The following is a 21,469-nucleotide window of genomic DNA, read 5'->3' as shown; positions in this document are numbered from 1 at the left end:
ATAAAAACAATCTTAACCACTGTAAAGAAACAAGTTCACTAAAGTTTTATATTTAAAGGAACAGTATTTGTACGAACTAAAACATTATAAGTAGGCTAAAGCAATAAAATGTAACTTTAATATAACACTATTCTCCTCTGTACGCATCAATTATGTGTGAGTGAGTGAACACACACACACACACTTCTAATATGGTGGTTTATAGAACAAAATCGATGTTACGTTTTCCCACGTAGCCATACCTCATGGAAAACAATCATCTTTATTGCTATATTTCTCATTATGTAGGAAATGTAAAATAGACGTTTGTTTGTGCATATGATTCATTTGTTCATATATTTTGTTATTAAAGTACTTTTTGGTCCCCGACTTGCGAGTATGTATTTTTTATTTTTTTATGTATGTATGTATGTATGTATGTATGTATGTATGTATGTATGTATGTATGTATGTATGTATGTATGAGAGTAATTTATTACATTCTAAGCAAGTGTGTGTGCAACTAGTCCCTTCCAAAGCACCCAATGCCTTACCTATTACAGTGCTCCACTGTTGTGCTAACACTTGTGATGAAATTGTACAATCTGTCACTGCCATGCTGACAAGTTTCTGTCATCCAATGCTGTCAACATATTTTTTGATCTACTGCCAGATTTTTTTATGCATCCTGTTCTCTTCGGCCCACTGCTTCCACCCTTGCATCACTGTTTTTGCATTATGTCCAATATGAGTAGCAATCTCACAGTATGAAAATCCACTTTGAAACAGGCCAATCATTTGTCCCTGTTCAAACTCTGTTGTTTGTTTGTACTGCACCCTTTTAGCTTAATAAGGCATAGTGACTCTTTGGGAAAGATTTGCAGCCTGTTCACTCTGATACACTAATTACATGACTCCTCAACAACCCTCTATTTTTACCCTAACAACACATGACAGAATATTGCTGGGCCCAGGAATGTACAACCACTCTGTAATTCTAATCTTTGCATTTATCTTAAGTTTCACATGCATTTGAGCCTTTCTTAACCCATTCCCCGTTGTGGACGATAAATTGTCTTCGAGCAGAAAATGCCCGCTGCACGTTATGGACATGGATTTATTGCAAATTATTTTGTTCAAACATGCATTGTATTTTTCTGAATGTTTTGGGACTGAGCTTGATAGCTGCAGTCACTTAATTGCAGCCAGGACCCAGTATTCAGGAGATAGTGGGTTCAAACCCCACTGTCGGCAGCCCTGAAGATGGTTTTCTATGGTTTTCCATTTTCATACCAGGCAAATGCTGGGGCTGTACCTTAATTAAGGCCACAGCCGCTTCCTTCCCACTCCTAGCTTCTTCATCTCCCATCATCGCCATAAGACCTGTCTGTGTCGGTGCGACGTAAAGCAACTTACAAAAAAAAAGTTTTGGAAAAATACTTTCCTTGTAATACTGATAAAATGTATTTCTATCTTACCTTTGCATGTTGAGTTTAGTATAATATGCCTTGAAACAGGGGTTGAAGCACAAGGGCACATTTCTGCTGGTAGTGGTACGTTGTTCTTACATCTTTCATAACACCTATTTTCTGACACAACACAAATCACTAGCTAGCATGTTTTTTCTTGTCTGTATGGAATCTTGGAGATGAAATGTCTCTCTTTTAGCCTATTACCAAAGCTGAAATCAATATCACTGCCATTGTCTAACATATCTTCAACAAAATACTTCATAATTTCCATGCCACTGACACTCGCTGAGCATCGCGAACCGCTCGACTCGCCTTGACTTGTTGAAGCCATAGTTACGAGTGATAGTGATCCGACCTAAATATTCAAGGCATATTATTTGTATAATATCATGAACTATTTATAGGTTTGTATGATTAATTTTGTTATCTCATGTGCTGTTTTTAGGTCTGTGTCTTTATTACAAGATGAGCAAATGCATCAAACATCATCTGCCTGCACTCGTAATTTGTAGCATATCTAATTCAGAATGAGGAAATGATATTGTTGACATTAAAATCTATATGGGTTTGTTTTGTAAGGCAAGCAGAAATGTCTGGTTACACAGATTGTACAGTCCGAGCCCAAATTTTTAACTACTGTTGGCATTTTCTAGCAACTAATCTAAAAAAAGAAAGAAAAAACTTCTGATATAAAACTATAAAAATAATACCTCAAATATTGACATAATAAGCCTGTTACTTTCTATGTACGTAGAGGAGAGGTTCATAAGTACTGTAGTTTTTGTTTCATGAAAATATAAAAATTGGCTGAAGATACAAGTTGATTTCCAATTAAATACGCAGAGTGAAATCACAACACCTGTTGGACAACATGCTAGTGCCAACGGGAGATTTAAAAGACAACAGCGAATGGGTTAATGGTGTTCCAATTTTCGTAAACATTAATATATTATTAACATTTGAATAATTATGATCACTTTTGGGGCTGTTCATCCTCATAACATTGATGAGCTGTGGTATAAAATTAATTCTATAAGTCTGTGATGAAACCTTTCTTTATTTCTGTTTCTGGAAATGACCTCTTTTTGTGTGAACTTGATGAAATAAATTGAATAATGGCTATCCCCAACCAAACTGTTATTTTTTGTGAATCATAAAAACACATGAACTTATATTAGGTTCTTGAGCAACAGCAATTTGGGAAGCCACAAAATGACTCTTAATAAAAATAGTTTAATATTATAGTAGTAAAATATTCTTTTCTCTCTGGGTGTATTGAAGAATCATTGTCAACTTTTGGTAGATAATGAACTGTAAAGACAATGTATTTTTCTTTCTGGCATTCTACCTCATCATTATTGTTATATTAATCATTCAAAATTTAAATTAACTCATATAGTTAGGATAGCAATGGGGATGCAAGATTAGCATAGTGGGTTAGTTGCTGGCTTTCCAACAAGACAACTGAGGTTCAATTCCCAATCAATACTGGGATCTCAGTTTCACCTGAAAGTCACTTAGCATCAGGAAAGGCATCCAGCCTTAAACCCCTGACCAAAACCAAAATGCTGTGTCGGTGCGACGTAAAGCAACTAGCAAAAAAAAAAAACTTGAGTGGTTCCAGCAATCAAAAAATTATCTGGGGTAAGATGAAGAGAGATTTTTGCCAGCTTCAGGTAATTTGAAAAAGGCTAGGAAGAAGAATAAGTAGTTGGGTAGCAGTACCAGTATCAAACTAAATTCCCGAGAGATAATGTTGTAGTGCAGTGCTTGGAATTTTTAAGTACTGAAATAAAATACTAAATTGAATCCAATAAATGTCATTCATAAGTATGAAGCAATACAAATGACTAAACTTCTAATTTATTGCTCTGGGCGAGTTGGCCGTGCGGTTAGGAACGTGCAGCTGTGAGCTCGCATCTGGGAGATAGTGGGTTCGAACCACACTGTCGGCAGCCCTGAATTTGGTTTTCCGTGGTTTCCCATTTTCACACCAGGCAAATGCTGGGGCTGTACCTTAATTATGGCCACGGCCGCTTCCTTCCCATTCCCAGGCCTTTCCTGTCCCATCGTCGCCATAAAACCTATTTGTGTCGGTGTGACATAAAGCAAATAGCAAAGAAATAAATAATTTATTGCTTTATTTTGTAATATGTTCATAATCATTTTCCACAGATTAAGGAGTTTGAAGGCAAGGAGACTGCACAGCTGGTAGATCGGTATAAGTTCTTGGACCTTTATCCCTGCACTCCAGGAGAACTAAAGTAAGTTGATTTCCAAATGGGTCACTATTGTTAAATTTATTGACTGTAACCTAAATCTTGCTGATATATGGCATGAAAAGAGAAAAGGAGTAATCACAACATTGGAGAAGTATTAAGGAATTTCTTCCATTTCTTCAGATCATCATTTAAAGTATCTTTTTTACTACCTTTTTCTTTTGGTCATAGGTGGTGAGGAAAGCTGCACACCTTCTTATTTTAGCTGTGTCCTGAGTTATTTATTTGATATATGCTGGCAAGTATATATGTTTTAAGTGCTACAGGCTCAACGTTGTTTGATCGATTTTCAGCATAATCAGTCAGCATTTACAAACTGAACACATTTGCATTGTTATTGAACAAATCTCCGCAAATCATTTGGAGAAAAACAGTTAATGTGAGAAAGTCAATGGACTTTAAAGAACCTCTCTTGGACCAAAATTCTGGTATCTGGCCTCTTTTAAGACTGGCAGTAATTTAAAAGACTTTAAACCCTCTGCATTATTTTAATTTCCTTTATCCTGTCTTAAGCTGCAGCTCCACCTGTATGTGTGAACAGTGTCAGTGAGTGGAGAGTTGAGCTCAATTATTTCAGAGCTATGTACCTCAGGGCTTCCTCATTCATTCTTTATTCTGTATTAAAAACTGAAATGCAGATGCAGAACTTCATACCAAAAGGAGGCTTTAGATCCTGTGGTGCATAGCCTACAATTTCTTAAATTGTTTTGCCTAGTAAATTTTCAGTTGAAATTAATTTTTAATTCCCAACTTATTTTTCACTATACATACACATACAATACATCCAAGTGCCTTAAACCTAATTCATGAGAATAGTCATATAAAATCAGAGATGTTCACAGAAATTCAAGAAGCCCTGTATATTCTCATGGAACAAGAAGTAAGCCCAGGTTCTTTTTCTTTAATTTCATAATACTCTAGTTAATTTTAGTATTGTACTTTAACACTAGAACGATGGCTATTTTCAGCTGCCTAGAACAATGACAGTGGTAATTCTTACCACAGTAAAAAAAAAGTACAATACACGTTGTACAGAACCCAAGTGTCAAGTTTACAGTGTTTATTATCTTTCATCGTATTTTCAGTGTTATTTCAGTTCCTTTATTACATTTTACCAGTTGCATTTTAAAACACATTTTAGAACAAACACCCATTTTGTAGCTACATAATATGATATATTTGTGTTTCAGAGCATGAACATGATTGTGACATCAGTTACTGCTTCTTATCATCATCATCATCATCATCATCATCATCATCATCATTGACATACTTTTCCCCAGCATATCAGTTACTGCTTGATTTAACAATGGCACATTTCCTGCAATAAAACTTCTTGATGCAGCATTCTTGGCATTTTCCACAGATGAGCTTGTCATACGTAGGTGGTTTGAAAAGTTCTCGGAGTGTACTAGAATTAAGTATCTTACCTCGGTGGAACTGCTTTTATTTTTCAACATAGTCTCCCTGTAGACTAATGCATTTGGTCCAGCGATGTTCCAATGCCTTGATCCCATCCCGAAAATGAGATTCCTCCAGGCCTGCAAAATACCTCTCCAATTCGGCTGTCAGTTCTTCCCTTGTAGAAAATCTCCGTCCACCGAGGAAAATTTTCAGCTTGGGAATAGATGAAAGTCTGATGGTGCCAAATCAGGTGAATAAGGTGGATGTGGCAACAATTCGTACCCCAGTTCATGAAGTTTTGCCATGGCAATAACACTTGTATGCGGCGGAGTGTTGTCCTGATGAAAGATGACCTTTTCCCTTGCCAAACCAGGCCTTGTTTCGCGTATCTTTTCCTGTAGTTGGTCTAGGAGGTTTGCATAGTATTGCCCCGTAATTGTTTGGCCAGTAGGAAGATAATCTATCAGCAGAATGCCTTTTGCATCCCAGAAAACTGAGGCCATGACCTTTCCGGCCGAACGCACTGCCTTTGCTTTCTTTGGTGGTGGTGAATCAGCATGTTTCCACTGCTTTGACTGCTGTTTTGTCTCTGGGGTATAGTAGTGGACCCAAGTTTCATTTGTAGTCACAAACCGGCGCAGAAAATCTTGTTGGTTGCACTGAAAACGGGCCAGACTTTGTTCGGACATTTCCAATCTGGTGCGTTTATTGTCCAATGTCAAGAGCCGCGGCACCCATCTTGCGGATAATTTTTTCATACCCAATTCTTCAGTTAAAATAGAATATACCCGTTCAGAAGACATCCCTACACTGTCAGCAATCTCCCACACTTTCAGTCGACGATCCTCCATGACCATTTTATGCACTTTTGCGATAAATTCTGGGATCATAACACTTTTTGGCCGTCCACTACGCGGATCATCATTCAAGCTCTGCTGACCAAATTTAAACTCGCTGGTCCACTTGGCAACAGTTGAAAATGAAGGAGCAGAGTCCTCCAGTGTGTTCTGAAAGTCGGCATGAATTTCCTTTGCTTTCATACCTTTCTTTACAAAGTATTTATGCATTGCTCGAATCTCAGTTTTTTCCATTGTCACAAATCACTACGCGGGAACAACAACAAAGATTCGTCACTACCACACTCCTGCAGCTAGAGCACTGACGCGCCACGTGTTCACTCACAAAGGATGTGTGATTATTGCGTGGGAACCTCGTTGCTCTAGCACTGACATCTAGCGGTGATTCCGAGAACTTTTCAAACCGTCCTCGTATGATGGTAAAAAATCTTCTGTTTGTTACGGCAGAATGAGCACTGGCAAAGTTTTTTACCGGAGGTCTTTGTACCACAAGAAAGGATTTCTGCTCGCCTCTTGGTCAGTGTGGCAATCTTAGTTCATTCACGAGTCTTAAAATGAAACATCTTCGAGAAATTTCTGAATAGTGATATGTGCTATATAAAATCCAAGCATTTATAGCTGCAAAATCCAGTACATTGTGGTTCAATTTGGAGTGATCTACAACTTCGGTCCTATGATATTTTGTCATATCTCTCTCCTTTATATGTTAGATTTGGCTGTATTTCTCGATTGTACGTAAATTTTGTGATCTTTACACGTAGAGTTCACAGTTTCACACACTTGTAGGAAAGATAGAGTCATCAAATTTGGCACGCACATTGACACGACCAATGCTGACCATATGCGAGCCAAATTTCATGCTTCCAGCTTCCACATAAGTATACAAAAAATAATATAAAGTATTAAAAATATACCCAAATTTCACCCCATTCAAATTTTCTAACTCAGTTGAACCCATAAATATGGGAGATACAAGAAAATGGTTTTATAATCTACATTGGAGATATCTATATATATAAAATAAGAGTTTTGTCTGTACATTGGTCAGAATTTAAAAAGGATGGTATTTCTGTATCGGTCGTGTCCATAGTAACCAAGAAATGCACTTTTTAATTTTCCGTAATTGTCTGTCTGTCTGTATGTATGTATGTATGAATGTATGTATGTACACGCATCACGAGAAAACGGCTGAAGAGAATTTATTGAAAATCGGTATGTAAAGTCCGAGAATAAGCCGCTACAATCTAGGTCAAAAATAATCTTATTCACGCTGAGAGAAATGGTAGTTTAGGGGAAGGCCTAACATTTAATTCTCAAATATTTGTTATTATTGGTCCTTTCTTAATAAAAATCTGTATGCAAAGTCGGAGAATAAGTTCCTCCAATCTAGGCCATAAATAATCTTATTTACGCTGAGAGAAATGGTAGTTTAGGGGAAGGCCTAAAATTTAATATTTTTGTTATTAGTGGTCCTGTCTTAATGAAAATCAGGCAGTAAGTCACTACAATCTAGGCCATAAATAATTTTATTGATGCTGAGTGAAATGGTAGTTTAGGGGAAGGCCTAAAATTTAATTCTCAAATATTTGTGTTATTAGAGGTCCTATCGACAAATACTACATAACTAAAGCTATACAGTATTAAATTATATATACAGATTTCCGATCATTGAGGTCTTATACATTTTTACCATACCAGCTATGATAACAGAGATATTCTTGAATCTGAATTTTTGTTGCCAAGTCCATATCAGCGCCGAGTCACGAGAAAATGGGTAAACAGAATTGAATTAAAATCGATATGTAAAGTCGGGAAATAAGGAACTACAATCTACGCTATAAATAATTTGTAAGATGCCCTAATATCAGAGAGTCAAAAGAAAACTAAATGTGAACGCGTACAATGCAGGAAGCCCATAACATTGATCAACAATAACATTACATTGACCATTGTTTGTTGCGATGTGCTTTGTGTCTCTGTTGCCACTCATCTCCGATAGATGGAATTACTGCCGTATACCAAGTATTTTTTGGCTGAAGGGCCTTACATCTGATATTTTTTTGACATTTTTGACATGCTCTATGGGTGAAAAATATCTAATTCCCTCCATGGGAATTTAGAATTTTCCATTCAGACTTGCTAGGCGGGCAATAACTCCATTGTGGAGATTTATCTCCCGTATGCAGTTATCAGACTGTGCCTCTGATAAATTCCCATGCATACACCCCAGCGTCAGTGGGTAGGGTCTGACATATCCCACTCTGATGAGTCTAGTGTCAGACCTAAGACGGAATGCTGGTTAATAGAGCAAACGCCTGAAGGGCCTTACATCTGATATGTTTTTGGCACCGTAGTACTGTTCGTTAAAAGTGAAAAAATGTGCAGTTTTTCATTTGATCAAGTATTTTATATGATACATTGCTTTTAATCACTATATTCCTACTGACATTTTTGTAATGGGCTAAGTTGACTTCATTTAGGAAAACCACAAAGACAGTCTTTCTGAGAATCCCATAGCAAAGCACGGGTACATCAGCTAGTTAATCAATATTTATGAGGATCTCAGGTTTATTCATATCACCCATTGACACATAGTTTTGCCACACTTTCTTTTGATGGCATTGTCACAGCAGCTGAATCATGATGGCACACTTCAAGTAAGCTGCTGAGCAGCTACTTTTGCCCCGTGAGATACATCTCGTTAGCGGATTCTCTCGGAGGTACATCTCAATATGTAAATTTATAAACTGGTGCTTCGTCTCAGCGAAACTAAATGGATCTCTAAATTTCTTCAGACAGCAAAGTAAGTGACAGCCTATAATTATGTTCAAGAGAATTTCATAAAGAAAATTTGGATTACCACAGCATTCTGGAGGCAGTACATGAGACAAGAGGAGAAATATATTTTTTGGGCCTAACATAGGTGCTCTGGGTTTCAAAGTGGTGCAGTGTAACTAAAGATAAAGGTTCCAATCAGTAACGCTTTGGCAGGTAGTTTGAGCTATTAGGTCACAAGCAGAAGCCTGGATGCAATTTCAAACAACTATACAAGCATTAGAAAATGTAAATATCAAGTAAAAAGAATGTTACACATTTCATAATGCTTTAGGAGCAGTTGATTGCACTCCCGATGTGAGTGGGGTGATACAATACATCCATGGTGTCCCCTGCTGGATGTAAGAGGTGACTAAAAGGGGGCCCCAGCAGCTTTTAACGTGGGAGCGATGGTTGGTGACCACGGGGCCCTAGTTGAGTCTGATACTGTTTCAACTTACTGGTGCCAAGCTCCTCACATTTATCTATCCCTTGGACCCTTGGAGGTCAGATAGCAAAGATGAAAATGAGGGGCATGGCACAAGTGTAAGAAATCCCAGAATCAGCTAAGGACCCCCAAGTTGAGAGCCCCTGGATTGCTATTTAAACACCTATTACATCAGGCAGGAGATGATGATAATGATGAGGATGATACAGCTACCATTTACAGGCCTTATAATTTGATGCCATGCAAGCTGCCTGTGCATCAATTTAGACATTCTGTTTTATTATACCAGTTGGCGGAGTAAATTGAATCTCTCCTGGGTTATCTACGGCTGAGTTTTTAATTAATTATAGCAGGTACACAGCAAATGTGTCAGAGAGAGCCTTTACACGCCAACATAGTGTTGAATGGATTTTTTCTTTCCTTTAAAAATTCAATTACATCAGCCGCTGCTCAGCCTGAAGGCCTGCAGATTATGAGATGCGGCGTGGTCATTGTGACGAATACTGCCGGCCGTTATTCTTGACTTTCTAGACTGGGCCCGCTACCTCACTGTCAGTAGCTCCTCAATTGCAATCACACAGGCTGAGTGGACCTTGAAGCAGCCTTGAAATCCAGGGAAAAGGTTCAGTAAAAATCCCAGAGCATCCAGGTAGGGGGCAGGCATGTTACCCCTGGACTGCTGGCCAGCTGCTAGGGTATACATGTACTGTAAATGTTTAAAATGTTCAAAAAACACAATAATATGCTAAGAAAAAGAATCCAATTGTTAAAATATTAGCAACCAATTAATAAATAATTTAATTCTTAAATATTCCATACTTTGCTGTATTTTTCTTACAAAAATAAACAAATGTAATATATAGCTTATTATACTTATTCTACTTACAAAATAAGACTAAAATTTTTTCAAGGTTTTCGATAGTACCTTAGTCTAGGGGAGCAAGTCTGTCACTTACCTGGAGTCTCAGGTTCGGTTACTGGTCAAACCAGGGATTTTTTACCTCAATATTAAGGCTTGTTTGATGTCCACTCAGCCCACATGAGAACAGTGGAGGAACTATCTAAAGGTGAGATAGCACTCTGGGTCTAGTGAAACCAAGAATAACAATCGAGAGGATTTGTCATGCTAAACATGCATATCCTCACAACCTGATGGCTTTGGGCTGAGCAGCGGCCTCTTGATAGGTCTGTAGCACCATGGAATTTGTTTTAGATGTTTTTCAATAGTCGCACTTTGTTATATGCAAGGATATTTTTCAAAGCAGAATATTGCTGCTCTATTCACATGATTTTTGTATTTATTAACTATATTTGTTGTTGAGATTTATGCCCCTGTTAAATGAGTATTTAAAAGATCATGGCAATTGTTGCATAAGTGACCCATTGTGGCAGTTTTCCTGTAGCACATTTTGCAAAGTTGAGACTATTACAGTCACTTCACTGTGCTTTTGTATGATTTTCATCAAATAAGCCAGAATCTCCACAATTTCTCCTACCATCGCCATTGTTCTGAAGTAAACTAAATTAGAAGAATTGTAAAAGACTGAGCCACATCATGAGATTTTTGAAATCCTCCCTCTGTTAGGTGATATTTGTTTATACAACTGTGGTGTCAGCTGACAGATACCAAGGCCAGTGTGTGAGATACATCTCGTTAGCAGGAAACAAACTTTATTCATCTGCATAAGGAGATCGTCTTGCATATGACTTCAGTCTCAATTCTCCTTTGAGATCTGTCTCACAGATGCATCTCATTTTTATTATTACATACAGTAATTATATGCTCGCTCACAGTTGCCACAAATTTCTTTAATTGATCTATACAGTCAGCAATCAATTCCAGGGTACTAGAAGCACTGGAAGCAATTTAAATGAAAGGGTTAATGAATGAGAATATCAATTTTATGTAATTGGTAAAATGTAAGTGTAGAATCCTATTATTTTCACCTCTTTAATTTTTTTATTTTTTTGCAGGGCAATTGGTTATAATGAAGTAGCCAGCACAGTAGTCAAGGCCTTCCATCCTCTATCAGCCGTCATGGATGGAGAGGAGGAGGGCAATAATCTACCCCGACCTGACTTTACGCAGATGATTCCATTCAAACCCAAAGCTCAGTCTATTCCTGGAGATCATCCTGTTCCAGGTTTGTTTAAAGCAATAATCAGACAAAATTGTGACAGAGTGATATTTCTCATGTAATTCTTACTGAAACACTTTCTGCCATCCATTGGTACTTTTACATTCATTTTCACTTTAAACTGTTCCACATTTCATTCTTAAGCTTGTAAGCAAAAATAATACAGTGTTGAAAAGGGAGGAGGAATTTCTGCAGTCTTCCTGATATGATGGAGCATCGCTGGAAGCTTGTAGGGGACATATCATTATGAGAAGAAATGGTATACTGTACTTATCATAAGAGCTATGTGTGAAAATAAGTTGTTATCATGAGAGATGTACACATTCATATCATGCAAATTAATCCAAATAATATAGAAAAGTCATAAGAACTACTAACGGCCAGTTCTGCAATTACAGAGTCATACCTTGACAAGAATGCAAAAAAAATGAAGAGGGCAGAAAGGAATACAGGCGATTAAAGAATGAAGTGGATAGGAAGTGCAGGACAGCTAAGGAAGAATGGCTGAAGGAGAAGTGCAAGGATGTTGAAGGTTGTATGGCCCTAATAATAATTTCAAGTGGCCATTTCTAGCTGAGTGCAGCCCTTGTAAGGCAGACCCTCTGATGAGGGTGGGTGGCATCTGCCATCTGTAGATAACTGCATGTTATTGTGATGGAGGATAGTGTTATGTGTGGTGTGAGAGTTGCAGGGATGTTGGGGATTGCACAAACACCCAGCTCCCAGACCATTGGAATTAACCAATGAAGTTTAAATCCCCGACCCAGCCAGGAATTGAACCCGGGACCATCTGAACCGAAGGCCAGTAAGCTGACCATTCAGCCAACGAGTCGGACTGTACGGCCCTAGGAAAGGTAGATGCTGCATACAGGAAAATCTAGGAAACTTTTGGAGAAAGGAAAACTAGGTCTATGAATATTAAGAGCTCGGATGGAAAACCACTTCTAGGGAAAGAAGACAAGGCAGAACTGGCAGGAACATATCCAACAAGTGTTTCAAAGTAAAGATGTTGATGATATGGTTCTGGAACAAGAAGAGGCTGCAGTTGCTGATGAAATGGAAGACCCAATTTTGAGATCAGAATTTGACAGAGCTTTGAGAGACCTAAACAGGAACAAGGCACCTGGAGTTGATAACATTCCCTCTGAATTACTGACTGCCTTAGGAGAAACCAGCATGACGAGTTTATTCCATTTCCATGTAAGAAGTATGAAACAGGAGAAGTGCCATCCGATTTTCGACAGAATGTTGGTATACCTATTCCCAAGAAAGCCAGTGTTGACAAGTATGAAAACTACTGCACCATTAGTTTAATATCTCACTCTTACAAAATTTTAACACATATTATTTACAGAAGAATGGAAAGTCAAGGTGAAATTGAGTTGGGAGAAGATCAATTTGGCTTCTGAAGATATGTAGGAACACGTGAAGCAATCCTGCCTTTACGTCTGATCTTAGAGGATTGAATTAAGAAGGACAAGCCCACATACTTGGCATTCGTAGATCTTGAAAAGACCTTTGATAATGTTGATTGGTCCAAGCTATTTGAGATTCTGAAGGTGATCGGGATCAGGTACCGAGAACAAATAATTATCTTCAATCTGTATAAAAATCAGTCTGCAGTGATAAAAATCGAGAGCTTTGAAAAACAAGCTGCATTCCAGAAAGGAGTGAGGCAAGGTTGCAGTCTGTCCCCCCACCTTTTCATTGTTTATATAGAACAGGCAGTAAAGAAAATCAAAGAGGAATTTGGGAAGGGACTCGCAATCCAGGGAGAGGAGATCAAAACCCTGAGATTTTCTGATGATATTGTTATGTTATCTGAGACTGCAGAAATTGCTGAATGGTATGGACAGAGCCTTGGGTAAGGAGTACAAGATGAAAATAAATAAGTCCAAAACAAGAGTAATAGAGTGCAGTTATAAGAAGGTTATAATAAAGGTTAGTGTTCTAGGGTTAAAACGCTGAAGCCACCCGTTTGAACACTGGAACTTCAGTCCCATTCCATAAAGAAAACTGTTCCACCTCCTCTTTGTTCAGTATGAAGTTCATATGCAGACAAGTAGATTTCATTCCAAGATGCAGTTTGGCTGACATCTCCATGAAAAGAGCCCAATTTTTTTTCTAAATTTCAAAATGATGTAATTAAAATAAGGGAGGTAAAAATATGCAGCATTTTAAAAATATGAGAAAAATGTATTATTTTGGGAATTCATATAATTTTGTCAATAAAAGGTTACCTATTAATGAAGAAATTGTTCACCGTAAAATGAGCTAGATGAGATACATTACATACAATTTATATTTCACCATTTTATTATATAGACCTACTCCAAGAACTGGATTATTTTTTTAATGAGTTCCTCCATCCACTTAGTTTCTCAGAGTATGTATTTATAACTGACATCATTAGTATCCATGTACTCTCAGAGAAGCGAATTTAAATTCAATGGCTGATACAGAATTAAACTGATAACAGGCACTAATTCAAGAAGATGAACATGAATCTTCAAAAATATTTGTAGCATGGCGGAGCAAATTTAGATGTGGGGTATTTGTCATTTGGAAGGTGTTAGAATAAATTAATTTTAACTTGTAAGGTGAAAAATAAATATTTATTAGATGAAAAGAAGTAAGGAAAGATTTAGAAAGAAAAATGTAAGAGAAGAAGAAAGTATGGACAGAGAAATTTTTAGAAAGAGGATAGTAAGTATGGAAGGATTCCAAGGAAGATTGAACAAGAAGCCTGGTGCGAAGTGGTCCGAGGACCGAAAGAAACAGCATAGTGAAAGGATGAAAGAATATTGGAAGGAGCGGAAGAGAAAACAAACACAGTATGAAGAACTGAATTGAAATTGGCACGTGGTCCTTAGCAGGCCTCATCTGAAAGAAGAAGAAGAAGAAGAAGAAGAAGAAGAAGAAGAAGAAGAAGAAGAAGAAGAAGAAGAAGAAGAAGAAGAAGAAGAAGAAGAAGAAGAAATTGTGTAATGTACATCTCTCCAAAAAGATGATCTGTCAACTAATCTAAGAAAAAGGAACTAACAAGAAGTACATTTGGGAGCACTTGTACCCACATACCAATCTGAAAACTAAATGTGAATTCAATACAAATATTAATATTGAATTATCTTCTTTTTCTTCTTCTTTTTTAATATCTGAAGCCATCTCCTTTCAGTTTTGACTCAGTTAATTTAAAACTGTTACGTTCTTCAGTCTGCCAAAACTAATTTTGAGTAATAAATTTATTAACTACCTGAAAAATATATGGTAACAGTGTTATATTAAAAAAGAAACAACTTAATTAAAATAGAATAACATATTTCCTTCTTAAAAGAACATCATTTATGAATTAGGGTTTTGGCAAAAGATTTGAAAGGCTGTCAGGGCATGAAAATTGAAGATATCACTTGGTATGTTTATGACGATCTGTTTCTTTCAGGTTGTGTATTTCCTCATCCTCCTGCAGCTGTACAACTCTGTACATTTCTGTCACCACCAGGTTGTTTACAAGGTCCATTTATTGCTGTCGATATGCTGATATAGAATCTGATGATGTTCTTTTAAGAATGAAACCTGTCATTCTGTTTTAATTAATCCTAGAACTGTCATGTTAAATCTTGTGGTGGCAGCCATATTTGACAGTTTTTACTTTTCTAAATAAAATACAAAATATTCGCAAGATACAAAATAAATCTACAAAGTTTTATATATCTACGTAAAGCTAATGGACTGAGGATTGTCGTGGTGACACGAAATTGCGTAAGTGTCTTGACAAGAAAACTGTACAGTCTGTTCAAAAAGTGTAATTCCTAAATTCAAAATAATAATAATAATAATAATAATAATAATAATAATAAAATTTCGATCATATGTACACAAAATTGGAACATTTCACAAACAAACTGAGATATACAGATTGTCAGTAATATATCTGCAATGTACTGACAAAAGTTTCATCACTCTGAGAGGTGTATTCTTGAAAATATTAGGGAAAATCTATTGACATGCAGTCATTTGGAGGTGTGACCTTAGACCACTTTGTTATGGTAAGTTGCTTTATGAGAGGTTCATCATCACTTTCACTTTCCGATATTTGATGCAAAAAGATAGCTGATAAATGTTCCAAATCTGAATCTGTCGGTTCATTCTCCATAACCGCAAAGTCAGATCCATCAATTTCATCTTCCAACAAATTTCGCACCACTTCATTTCTAATTTTCTGTAATGAATTGAAGATGCTATATTTAGACACACACTGCACTAAAACTGTGTATAATCAATCAGATAATAATATATACATAGAAGTAAATAACTCGCACTGAATGGAAAACTACGAAATAAAATGAAATAGAATAGCAAAGCAGAGTCCATGAAGGTTTGTTTACAAACACTACAGAAATGGTGCTTGAACACATCTTCGGAAAACTGCACTCATTTTTTTCTGTGAAATTGCTCCCAAAGAGGTTGTAAATATTAATGAAACTGAACTCACGGCTGCTGTGGACATCGAGAATGACAAGAAGTAGACTGTCATGGCATCTGTTGAAGAAATAAGGAAGTTACAAGAAGAAATACAAACATGTTGAATATTTGACAGCAGGGACCAAAGTGTCAAATATTCGTCAGTTGCCAGGTCTAGGGTTAACTTCTTTATTTTTCAAGTATAAATCTGTTACCGTATGTTGTCTTTTTCAGGTAGTTTATAAATTTATTACTCAAAATTAGTTTCAGCAAACTAAAGAACCAAACAGTTACAAAATAAAATATTGAATTATCCACAATAGAGGTGAATAAAGGGATTCTGAGTCCGTAGAGAGGGGAACATAGTGTACTTCTTTTGCTATCCTTCTCTCTACCCTTCTCAGTTGTATTGATTACTGACAGATAAAGTACAAGTACCTGTCATAAGAGGTGACTAAATGGGGGTAATGTTGGAGGGACCTTCAACTTGGGGGCAGGGGGTGGGGAGGGGGGAGCAGCAACAGCATGGGTTGGTGACCATGGGGCTAGTAACTGGGTGTGACATTGTTTCCACTTACTTGTGCCAGAACATTTGTTTTTTGTCATTCCTGTCTTATTTCCCTTAGTCAACTCTTGTTCTCTTCCAATACGAACAGTATTAGGTTTATGAGGCCTAAGGAATCTTCCATTTTCATGCCCTTTACAGCCTTTTGCTTTTTTTTTTTTCTTTTCTCCAAAACCATCATTCATCAAAGAGTTGGGACTCGTCATAGATCTTTGTGTTAAGAGAGGATGGTTGTCTAGCTGTACTTCCCCTTAAAACATTGATCACAATCAGTCATATTTGTCAGATTTTCTGCTTTGATGTCAGAAGTGTAATTTAAGGAGAGAGAAAAAAAGGGGTAAGTACAGGGAAGGGAGAGAAAAGAGGTGGTAGAAGAAACATGTTCTGTCAACTTCCTGTACCTGCACTGCATTGACCTTGTATTTGATCTTTATACATGTTTCATTCCTTTAATATTAGCTTCATACTAATGTATGTTGTCAAGAATAGATTGCAGATACCACTTGGTATGTTTATGATGATCTGTTTTTTTCAGGTGGTGTATTTCCTCACCCTCCTGCAGCTGCACAGCTCTGCACACTTCTGCCACCACCAGGATGTTTCCGAGGTCCATTCGTTGCTATCGATATGCTGATAGATGTATTTAACAAAATACAGCTTCCTGAGAACCGTAAGCCATGCTTTTCTTTTGTGAATGGAGTGGCATTTGTTCATTAGTTCCTGGTATTAAAATGAATATTTAATTAGATGTGTCTGCTGATAGAGATGTGTATATGAATATATAGTTTATTTAATTTGTTGCTCTACTGGTCACATATGTCAGTGTTTAAATATTTTGCATTATGTGCTGTAGATTCAGCTTACAATTATGAAATATTATCTTTTTTGTTATAGTAACTTATAGTGTATGAATTGTTTTCATTGTTAAAAATACTGACTGAATGTTCAGTCCTTCGTTTCTGTAGAACAAAGCATGATGAATTTCAAGCATGTAGCATGTAGAATTAAAATTTATTTCTGTTTATACACTTTGTTAAGTACCCTATTATATACAAATTGAATAAATTGTAGCACATACATTTAGCTTGCAGTTTCTTATGTAGAATATTAGCTTTTAATGTTAGTTTTAATCAGACATCATGAACCTATGGAGAACTGATGCTTGGTTAGGGCTCAGGCTGAGATCAGCCAATTGCTAGTTAGAACACAATGATTGATTGGGTAGTCTTCTTCTGGATTTCTGAATCAATAGGCTTCTTAAATATATTTTCAATTTAATGAACCCTACTAACAAGTATTCTAAAAATAAGAAAAACCAGAGGGTGGGGGATGCAGATGAAGAATACACCTACGATATCCCCTGCCTGTCGTAAGAGGCAACTTAAAGGGGCAACCAAGGGATGATCAAATTAGAACCATGATGATGATCATCATCATCAATGTCCCACTCTAGTTGCCCGGGTGTGGTTTAGAACCATGATACTCCTTGTAATTAGTACCATCATGCAGAGAACACTATGGGTCACTTTTACTTGAGCATAGTACCACTATGGTGGTTACACAATAGGTTTGTGATTATTAGCGACAGTGTGTGCTCAGGATGCATTTTACAGTACCTGTGATTCGTACCACTATATGAGCGACACCATGGTTCTGCCTTACCTATGATTTGTACCCACTATGTGAGGAACACCACGGGATAGTGCGAGTCCCTGTGGTTAGTCTACTCATGTGAAGAACACCATAGGTTTGTGTTGCCTGTAAATAGCGACACAATGTGCGAAACACCATAGGTCTGTGTTACATGTGCGCATTACATTACCTGTGATTAGTACCATAATGTGTGGAATACCGTGAGTCTACGCTACTTTTGATTAGCATGGTACTGCAACATGACAGATACCATGGTTCTACTTTCGTAGCAATAAGTACCATTATGAGGGGCCAATGACCTGGATTTTGGACCCCTTTAAACTACAAGCATCATCAATTCAATATTGTGCTTTAGGAGGAGTCCCCTGGTCAGTAATACTATTGTTTAACGCTATTTCTTGGAATGTGGGGAATTGCGGGTCGGATACCCTGATTGTTTTAACTTCATATCCATCCATTCATTCTTCGTCCTCACGTTTTGAATTCTGGTCAGTGGAGGATTCTGTATTTTTAATTGTCCTTACATTTCATCTCATTTCGTGCCATTAGGAGCCAATGACCTAGATGTTAGGCCCCTTTAAACAACAAGCATCATCATCATCATCATCATCATCATCACCATCATCAAGTATTCTAAATGAAATATTGTAAAAATATGGACTTTGTTTAGAGTGTATTAATGGACAAGTAGGGAATAATCTAAACATACAAATTTAAATGTGAAAGTCAGCTGTGGGGATGCCTGATTCAAAGAGTTTCTGTCCTCTTGCTTCTAAGTATTCTCTAAAAGGAAATTTTATGTATCTAGAAATTATTAATTGCAGTGACTCACCAAATTACACTCCGTAATAAAATTAGGAGGCTTGCCTGTTCATAGACTGGTGGTTTGACTTCCGTCAGAGAGAAAAGATTTATTAACAAAATGAAGCTGCTTGCTCAAAGACACAACTTACCAAGTTAAATGAATTACAATATTGAAAAGCTTAAATATTTGATATTACTGTGTTAAATTAATTTTCATATTACTTATTTGAGTAATTGTGATGCTGAACAATGACAGCACTGTCATCATAATACCTTCCACTAAAGAGCGCAGGTTCATTTTATGGACAACGAATTTTTGATCACTGATATTTTTCCTTCAAGAAATGAATGCAACCTTCATAAATGTTCCCTTTTTCTTTGTCAACATCTTTCACTTGGTCAGCAGTATTTGTTTCGTACCTCATTATAGCATTTATAATTAAGGCTGTGTTGAAGTTTTTCTTGAAGGCTATAATGTCTACGAATCTGTTAGCTCCCAGCTAATCTTTGACATGAACCTCTTCAAAACCTTTGTATCACTTTTTGTTCTACAGCTTGGTGAGTGGATATTTTACTCTATGGTGCCTGTGGTTGATTAGCAATGAATTTAAGGAACAGGACCCGAGTAAATGACCAGTGTTTCTTTCTCTTTTGTTAATCTTTTACAAATTGATGACTTGTTCATTTCACTTCCATTACCAGGAATTTCATAAAGATATATGCATAGTCGATGTTGAGCTTCAGGAGGGTTGTCCATTCACGTGATGTCAGGTGGATACTTTTTTTCCGACATAAAATTATTGGCTGCCGGGTATTCGTTAAAATGTGACACTCCTATTCCCTGCCACAGCATTACTGACCAGTCATTGAATTATTTTGATCTCAGCATTTGGTGAAACTGTCTGCTGCTTTTATTAACTCTTGCAAAAACTGATAATGCTTTTATTCAATCAAGGCATATCTGGATTTCTTGGTCGTAACTAAAAATGCATGAAATGGGGATTGCTGCATTTAAAAATTTTGTTAGCTACTCATAAGGAGCTTCCCACTTGCAGTTAACTAAGCCAAGTCTACGCATCTTCCATAGTGCGTAGAATATCTTGCTAGTGGTTCTGTCTGGAAGTCCCATAATTTCCTAGACAGTTTGCCGAACGATCATAATGAGGCCATGAAGAATATACAATGGAATTTTGGTCAGTGGGGCTGTCTGCAGCAGGTAAACAGGAAAAGGAAAAATACTGATTGATAGTATTAAGCTTTTGATTTGGCCTTAACAGTGGTAGTTTAGTTCATTTTTCCAAGTTTTTGCTGAAAGGTATGACCACATCTTGGAAGTTCATCATTAAATGTGAAACCCAGATATTTAATTATTTCACTGACCAAATTGGGTGTATATATTTCAAATTATATCAGTTCATAAACTGTGAATGACCACAAAGATCCTGAATTTTTACAATTTAGAGGATGATACGCAAAAATATGAAAAATACTAACAAGAAAGACAACACTAAGCTATTATAATTTGGGAGTAGTATAGGTGATGATTTAAAATAGTCACTGAATTTTTTAAAATGTCCACTGTAAGTTTTTCCAGTGTCATGTACTGGATTCCAAGCTTTCTCAGGATTTACCACGTATGCTTGTGTACACTGCCTCTGCTTTCAAATAGCAGACCCATCATGGACCAGTTTTCTGGACGAAAGTTATGTCTCTCACTCAGTTATGGAATGCCTGGTTCACAAATGCTCTTCTTTTCCTGGTCAACTTCATTGGCCTGAGATAAGTCTCTTTCAAACTGGGTGGTTGGATCAAGAATAACAGCTGTCCAAGTCTGCTGGTGGATGTCAGCAATATCTGCTCTTCTTCTGGACCCTGTGGAAGGGTTACAGTGTACCTCTTCATAAACTCTCCAGTTTAAATATTTCAGTGTAGATGCTAAGGTTGCTCTCACTCTGTGGTAACAGGTATTCCTAAACAATTCCCCTTTGCGGCAATATCCTAACACATGACCAAGAATTTCATTCTCACCACACTCTGGAGATGACAGCGTATTGTGCCAGCATATCTACTAGGCCAGGACATATACCAGGAATTGTTAGAACCAACGAGATGATGCACAACATTTGTCATTCAGAGTTCAACAGTCCTTTGTTCAAAATATCAACACTGGCATAAGCAAGCTCATTTAGAATATTACCTTTAGTAACAAAGTTGTGTCATCAGCATACAAAACGGCAGAAGTATGGGATACAATAGTATAGCGTAAATCATGTATAATCGCCAAGAAAAGTAAAGGACCCAGAACTGATCCCTCTGGGACTCCATGATGTTTCTAATTTACCTGATCTAGCCCTTGCTATTTCAACTACCTCTTTCTGGGTTTTCGAATAGGATATAAATATTTCTAGTTCTCTGTTTTTGGCATCATAATAATTTAATTTATCAATCAAGATTTCATGGAAACACAATCATATGCTTTAGTCGGATCACATTATGTGATTTTTATAAATAGCCTATTCTCTAATGCTGAAAACCATCTTCCAACAAGGCAGATATAGCCTCAATCATTGACTTTCCAGAATAAAATCCAAACTG

At 37.0% G+C, this 21,469-nt stretch overlaps 1 protein-coding gene across 2 annotated transcripts in view; it reads left to right on the top strand.

Annotated features, from left to right (window-relative positions):
* Positions 1–21,469, top strand: part of su(f) (cleavage stimulation factor subunit su(f)) — a 455,931-nt gene that overhangs the window by 418,490 nt on the left and 15,972 nt on the right. For both annotated transcript variants that reach the window (XM_067142809.2, XM_067142802.2), the window contains 3 exons: positions 3,627–3,715; positions 11,228–11,397; positions 16,953–17,087. In XM_067142809.2, coding sequence (XP_066998910.2) covers positions 3,627–3,715; positions 11,228–11,397; positions 16,953–17,087 — 394 coding nt within the window. The remainder of the gene's footprint in view (positions 1–3,626; positions 3,716–11,227; positions 11,398–16,952; positions 17,088–21,469) is intronic.

This window comes from Anabrus simplex, chromosome 1 (assembly GCF_040414725.1).
Source record: "Anabrus simplex isolate iqAnaSimp1 chromosome 1, ASM4041472v1, whole genome shotgun sequence".
Classification (NCBI taxonomy): domain Eukaryota; kingdom Metazoa; phylum Arthropoda; class Insecta; order Orthoptera; family Tettigoniidae; genus Anabrus; species Anabrus simplex.
The sequence above is the reverse complement of the archived record's forward strand: the minus strand, read 5'-3'. Positions and strand labels throughout refer to the sequence as shown.